The sequence below is a fragment of the Chiloscyllium plagiosum genome, chromosome 32 (assembly GCF_004010195.1).
Source record: "Chiloscyllium plagiosum isolate BGI_BamShark_2017 chromosome 32, ASM401019v2, whole genome shotgun sequence".
In the NCBI taxonomy this organism is placed as follows: Eukaryota; Metazoa; Chordata; class Chondrichthyes; order Orectolobiformes; family Hemiscylliidae; genus Chiloscyllium; species Chiloscyllium plagiosum.
In genome coordinates this window covers 44,110,207-44,117,702 of record NC_057741.1, presented here as the reverse complement: position 1 = coordinate 44,117,702, position 7,496 = coordinate 44,110,207, and the positions used below count along the sequence as shown (strand labels likewise).

At 42.6% G+C, this 7,496-nt stretch overlaps 1 protein-coding gene across 1 annotated transcript in view; it reads right to left on the bottom strand.

Annotated features, from left to right (window-relative positions):
* Positions 1-7,496, bottom strand: part of pde8a (phosphodiesterase 8A) — a 131,139-nt gene that overhangs the window by 56,651 nt on the left and 66,992 nt on the right. The window contains exon 6 of the mRNA XM_043673974.1: positions 6,484-6,623. Within this exon, the coding sequence (XP_043529909.1) occupies positions 6,484-6,623 (140 nt within the window). The remainder of the gene's footprint in view (positions 1-6,483; positions 6,624-7,496) is intronic.

Below are 7,496 nucleotides of genomic sequence, written 5' to 3'. Positions count from 1 at the left end.
AATCTTCTGGGTCCTCCTTTCCTTTAAGGATGAGAGAGATATTTGCCTCTTTCAACGAAGGCGGGAGACAGCCCTGACTGTATGCGTAGTTATACATGCCCATAAGTGGACCAGCCAATATTCCTGTAAATTCTTGATAGAATTCAGCTTGAAAACCATCTGGGCCAGGTGCCTTACCGCTCTGAAGTTGTCTGATTGCGTCAAGTATTTCTTGGACTGTTAGGGAAGCATTTAAGACCGATACCTGTTCCGGAGTTAGGTCCGGAAAGGTCAAATTTTTAAAAAATGATTGCATCCTCCTAGTCCTGTCTTCACAATCCTGCGATTTATATAAATCAGAATAAAACTCTTAAAAATTGCATTAATCCTATTATGATCATGAGTCAAAATACCCGTACTTTCCTTGATAGATGTGATAGTTTGAGGGGCCTTTTTATTCTTTGCAAGAAATGCTAAGTATCTACCCAGTTTGTCGCCAAATTCATGTACCTTTGTTTTGCAAATAATATTTCCCTCTTATTCGTTTGGGTAAGCATGGTGTTTAGAGCTGTCCTAAGGGCCGTAATCCTTTGCAATTTGATAATAGAAGGTCTCTCAGTGTATGCTGTTTCAGCCGCTTTTAAGCGAGCTTCGAGCAGACGCTGTTGTTCTCCCTTTAATTTTTTTCTGGGTTGCTGAGTATGAGATGATCAAACCTCGCGCGTAAGCTTTGATGGTCTCCCACATCACTGATGGGTTGCTAGCCGTACCTAAATTAATTTCTAAAAAAGTTTTAAATTCTTGAGAGAAATACTTTACAAATTCACTATCTTTCATCAGGAAGGGGTCCATAAGCCAATGCCGAGGGGATGTCCCATTGTTCCTCGCCTTGGTTCCCATATATACAGCAGCGTGATCGGAAATTGCTATACTACCTATTTTACAGGATGATATGGAATTTTAAAAAATCGAGGGGGCAAAAAACATATCAATTCTGGTATGACATTTATGTGGATTGGAGTAAAAAGAAAAATCTCTGCCCTGTGGATGAAGACAACTCCATACATCTACTAATTCTAAATCTTTGTTCAGATCCACCAACTCCTGCAGTACTCTTGGGAATCCTATCTATTTCCGGATCCATAATACAATTAAAGTCTCCCCCTATAATTGTATGACGGGCACCAAAAGCCATCAATTTTGAGAAGGCTTCCGTTATAAGTTTAAAAGGATGTGCCGGGGGGCAATACAAATTTAAAATCCCATATTCCTCTCCATTTATAAGGACTTTAATCAGAATATATCGTCCAGATTGGTCTTTTATCTGATTTAGGATTTTGAGAGGAAAATTCTTCCGAATAAGAATAACAACTCCCCTGCTTTTTAAGCTAAAAGAAGAAAAAAAGGCCTGATCAAATCCACCCTGTCGTAATTTCAAGTGTTCTTTATCCAACAAGTGTGTCTCCTGTAGGAGAGCTATATCAACCCTTTCTTTCTTGAGATTTGATAATATTTTCTTCCTTTTGACTGGCGAGTTACTCCCCTTGACATTCCAGGTGCATCACTTAACCGACTGATCAACCATAATCGTCCGGGCAAATCCGAGACATCTTGGGAGGGGGAACCCTATCCAGAACATCCCGAGCATAGAGCATATAAAATTCACAAAAATAAAGGCTCTTTAATACACTCACAACAGTATAATAAAAAACTATTTCTAAATAAAAAAAAATAAAACATATTTAAACAGAGATTTTCCCCCTTGTTCCCAGGGGGTATCACTTCCTTTCCAAAGGTCCATCATATCCTCTCCCAACCAGTGCCCCACCCTTGAGCCAGGCGCTCCTCAATAGGATGAGGAAAATTCAAATATACTACAGAGCTAGAGTTAACAGTGAGAACAGTGAGCACCCTACCCCCACCTCCCCACCCACACCAACACCTGGATATATTTGGTAATGTTCATACCATGTATAAACATATATAACTATAAAATTACAACCTCAACAAGTAATAATTAAATATAATACAAAGTAACAAGGGAAAACAACCCCGCTCCTAGAGACAGAGGTAAAATAGAATAAGGTAACCACCTCCTCCCACCAACATTAACTAGACCCCCCGGCCTATATATACATAATATATATATATATATATAAAAAATAATTTTAAAAAACCAAGCGGGGGGAGAAAATCGTTAAGTAGAGAACAAATAAATAAATCCCTCTCCCCAAGATAGTATTAAACAGTAAGGTAAAAAAAAAGGGGGGGATGGCAAACCAACATCAGTTATCTCTTACAATTTATCTAAGAGAGTCCAAAAACTCCTTAGCCTTTTCCGGCGATCTGAAGTTATACACGGATCCTTCATGTTTAAAGCGTAGCGTCGCTGGGTAGCATAAGGAGTACTGAATATTTAAGTCCCTTAAACACTTCTTCGCCTCATCGAATGCCTTCCTCTTTCGGACCAGAGCTGGGGAAAAGTCCTGGGATAACATAATCTAGGATCCTTTACAGATCATGGCTTGGGGATCTTTTCCAAGATTTCTAGAGGCTTCTAGGAGTATCTGCCTCTCCTTATAGCTCTGCAGCCGGAACAGGACCGGGCGGGGACGCTGATTTGAGCCGGGCCCGCGTATTGCAACCCAGTAGGCTCAGTCCACCCTTACCTGCCCTGATACAGCCTCCAGATTTAAAAGCTGTGGAAGCCACTGTTCAAGGAACCTTGTCAGCTGGCCTTCCTCTTCCCGTTCAGGCAGACCCAGCAAACGAATATTTTTTCGACGACCTTGAGAATCGAGGTCGTCAATGTGATTCTCTAAGGTCTGGACTCGCTGTTCGAGAGTCCGGACCCGATCCACGGCCGATTGCGCTGTAGTTTCGGAGGTCGTGGCCTTTAGCTCCGTCCCTCCGACTCGATGCTCGATTTCCTTAATGTCTCGGTCGTGCTTTTGCAGCGCAACCGAGAGTTAGTCTCATCGGCTTCGGGATTCTTCAATAAAAGCGTCGATCTTCGCATCCAGTTTAGAGATGATTTCCACAAGGCTCGCCACCGTAGATAAGTCCCCCGGGGCAGCTGTGGACGCCTCCGCCGCAGCTGGAGAGGGTGGGGGAGGGATTCCTACTTGCTGAGAGCTGCAGGCTCCCTTCCCTTTAGTCATTCTTACTGGAGATTCAATTGTTTAAATTCAATACTAAACAACTAATTAAATTAAACAGCTATTTTAAATCATTTGGTGAGTATGGTGGGGGTGGGTGCCCACTTTGCCCAAGTCTTGGGAGGAGCACTATAGACTCAGACTTGCTGGGTCGCCGCCATCTTGGATCCCCCTCCTGCCTAATTTTGATCAAATTGCCTTCGTACTCTTCGAATTAGTACTGATCGAATTGGATTAGTACATTTCTCTTCGGACCACTCTCTTCTTTATGTACGAGTATTCTAAAACTTACAGAATTGTGGTCACTGCTCCTAAAGGAATCCTCCCACCGCACCTTCTACCACCTCTCCTGGCTCATTTCCCAGTAACAAGGCCAATATGGCCCCTTCCCTCGTTGGACTATTGACATACTGCTCTAGAAAACTCGCCTGGATGCTTCTTACAAATTCTACCCCATCCAGAATTCTGACACTAAGTGTATCCCAGTCAATGTTGGGAAAATTAAAATCTCCCATCACCACTACCCTATTGCCTCTACATCTTTCCATAATCTGTTTACCTATTTGTTCTTCTACCTCACGCTCACATTGGGAGGTCTGTAATACAGCCCCAACAATGTAACTGCACCCTTCTTATTTCTCAGCTGCACCCATAATGCCTCACTACCCAAGATCTCCATAGTGTCTTCCTTTAGCACAGCCGTGATATCGTCCTTGACCAGCAATGCATCTCCACCCCCCCACCCCCTCCCTTACTTCCCTCCTTGTCCTGTCTGAAGCATCTATGTCCTGGAACATAGAGTTGCCAATCATCATGCCCTTCCTTCAACCAAGTCTCTGTGATTGCAATAACATCATACTCCCAGGAACCAATCCAAGCCATAAGTTCATCTGCCTTACACACTATACTCCTTACATTAAAGTAGATGCATTTCAGGCCACCAGCTCTTTTGCGTTCATCTGTCTCCCTACACTTCCCTTCATTAATGCAATCTTCATAATCCTTACAGTCTCCAGTCTCCACCTCACTGCCTACTTGATTTCTCTTCTGTTTCTCAGTCCCCTGCAACATTAGTTTAAAACCTTCCCAACAGCAATAGCAAAAACCCCCCAAGGACATTATACCACATTAGATCGTGAATTAGTCACAATAGCTACATCCAACATTTCACCTTGTATTAACATAGTTTCTTTCACACCCTTAGGCCTTCAGAGCATTTTCGCAATGAATTGTTTTTAAGAAGTAGCTTTTGTTTTGTTTAAGTCAATGATATAGCTAATGTGCATACATGCTGCATTGACAAAAGTATGCAGTTAATGTGTTAGGTAGGTGGGATTAGTCAAAAGAGGAATGTTGGCCTAGATAGTGGGACAGCACTGTGCTTATGGACATACTAATTCGGAGAAGGAGTAAAACATTTGGTCTCTCAAGCCTGTTCCACCATTTGATAAGACTATGGTTGTATGCTCTGACTTGCTGTCTACCACCATACCCTCGAATTTCACTATCAGTCAAGAATCTAAGTAAACCTGAAATATATTCAACGATACAACCTCAACTGCTCTCTAGAGAAGAGAGTTCCACAGACTGATGATCCTCTGTAACCCTCTTCAATCTGGAATGCCACAAAATCTTGATATTCAATGGGCAGACAGAAGTCATTCTTTAATGTCTCAACAGCAAGGTAACAGTTAACAGGTCAGGATTCCTCTGTGCAGCTTTGGCCAAGTGCCAGCCTGGATCATGGGTCCAAGTATCTGGAGCAGAATCTGTACCTAAACTTTTAGCACACTGTGATCAACGAACTGAAGCTGAAACTTGAAATGAATCAACTTGTTCTTCATTTAACCTGGCCAGCCTCTCAGTCTGTCACTTACAGACAGCAATATTACCAGACCTACACCATTAAACTGCAACTTTGTTCTTTTCAAGCCTCTTGTGCCCAAGTGAGGAGAATTGATAAATACCCACCAGACCCAGGATAGTGGAGGTGGTGTTCAAAGAGAGTCCTGGGCAACATTCCCTTCAATTTTCTTTGCCCTTCCTGTGCTCAGAATCATCTTTTCAATTTTCTATCAGACGGTAACTTTACTGAATGGCTTGTTGTGAATAAAACAGCACTCTGGTTAAGCCCCAAGTGGAAAGGTGAGTCTGAGCAACAAAAGATAAAGTGGATGAGGCCATCAAGAAGGTATGGAGGATATCAACTAACACTGAATCAAGAATAAAGACTTCAATTATGTGGAAACTTGAAAAACTGGGGCTGCTCTCCTGAAACCAGCAAACGTAAAGAACAGAAACAGGAGGTGGAATACGTATGTGCCCTTGTGAGTCAGTTTTGTTACTCAGTAAATCATGAAGGCACCTTTGTTCAAATTCCTTGAAGTCTCTAGAGCCTGAAAACTGCTCAGTCTTGAAAATATTTACCAACTGAGTATAATGGCTCACTGGACAGACAAAGATTCAAACCTCTGAGGTGAAGCAATCTCATCACCCCCTTATTCAGAGACCATAATCTCTAATTCTAGGCTCCTTAGCCAGCAGAAACCTATGAATCTGCACTGCATCATCCTGCTTCCTTACGTAAAGCGATCAATAAACATAGCTCTGTGCAGATAGAGGAACAGCCCTAGAAATTTGAAATTAAGTTTCCTTACTCATACATTTTTAAATTATTCACTTGTGGGTAATGGGTATCATTGGCTGGCCAGCATTTATTGGTTGCCCTGGAAAAAGATGTTGAGCTTCCCTCTTGAAACATTGCAGTCCACGTATTATAGGTTGATCCACAATGCCCGTGAGGAGGAAATTTTATGATTTTGACCCAGTGAAGAAAAGGAGATATATTTCCAAGTCAGGATGGTGAGTGGCTTGGAGGGGAACTTACAGATGGTGGCGTTCCCATGGATCTGTTGCCTTTGTCCTCCTAGATGGAAGTGATCATGGATTTGGAAGATGCAAAGCATCTTTGCAGAATTTAGTCAGTGTATCTTGTAGATTATATGTAATGCTGTTATTGATGGATGGTGTGGATATCATAGATGTGGTGAAATTGAGCAGGCTGCTTTGTGTTGAATGACGTTGAGCTCCTGGAGTATTGTTGGAGCTGCACCCATCCAAGTAAGCAGGCAATATTTCATCACAATCCTCACCCAGGTCTTGTAGATGGTGGACAGGTTTTGAGGAGTCAGGAAGTGAATTACACGCCATACTATTTCTAGTCTCTGACCTGCTCTTGTAGACACTGTGTTTATGTGCCAAATTCTGTTCAGTTTCTGGTTAATGGTAACCCCAGGGTATTGATAGTGGGGACAGTGCAAATATTATTTGCCACTTAACAGCCCACCTTGGATATTGTCTAGATCTGGTTGTATTTCAACATAGACTGCTTCTGTAGCTGATGGGAGGTGAATGGTGAACATGGTGTAATCAGCAAACATCCCTACTTCTGACCTTACACTCGGGTGAAGCTCATTGATGAAATAGCTGAAGATGGGTAGGCGCAGGACACTATTCTGAGGAATTCCTGCAGAGCAGTCCTAGACTGACCTCCAACAAACAACTACCTTCCTACGTGTCAGGCATGATTCCAACCAGTGGATAGTTTGCCTCCCAATACCCATTGAGTCCGGTTTTGCTAAGGCTCCTTGACAGACAGTCAAATGCAGCCCTGATATTGCAATCCATTTGAAATTATGACAAATTTTTCATTCACATTCCTTATGAATCTGATGGACAAATGCACTGGAAATCAAACTGCAATATTCCACAAGTGTACCAGGGGACTGGAGAGTGGCGAATGTTGTGCCTCTGTTCAAAAAAGGGAATAGGGATAACCCCAGGAATTACAGGCCAGTTAGTCTTACTTCGGTGGTAGGTAAAGTAATGGAAAGGGTACTGAGGGATAGGATTTATGAGTATCTGGAAAGGCACTGCTTGATTAGGGACAGCCAGCACGGATTTGTGAAGGGTAGGTCCTGCCTTACAAGTCTTATTGAATTCTTTGAGGAGGTGACCAAGCATGTGGATGAGGGAAGAGCAGTGGATGTAGTGTACATGGATTTTAGTAAGGCATTTGATAAGGTTCCCCATGGTAGGCTTATGCGGAAAGACAGGAGGCATGGGATAGAGGGAAATATGGCCAATTGGATAGAAAACTGGCTAACCAGTCGAAGGCAGAGAGTGGTGGTAGATGGTAAATATTCAGCCTGGAGCCCAGTTACAAGTGGAGTTCCGCAGGGATCAGTACTGGGTCGTCTACTTTTTGTCATTTACATAAATGATTTGGTTGTGAGCATGAGAGAAACAGTTAGTAAGTTTGCAGATGACACCAAAATTGGAGGTATAGTGGTCAGCGAA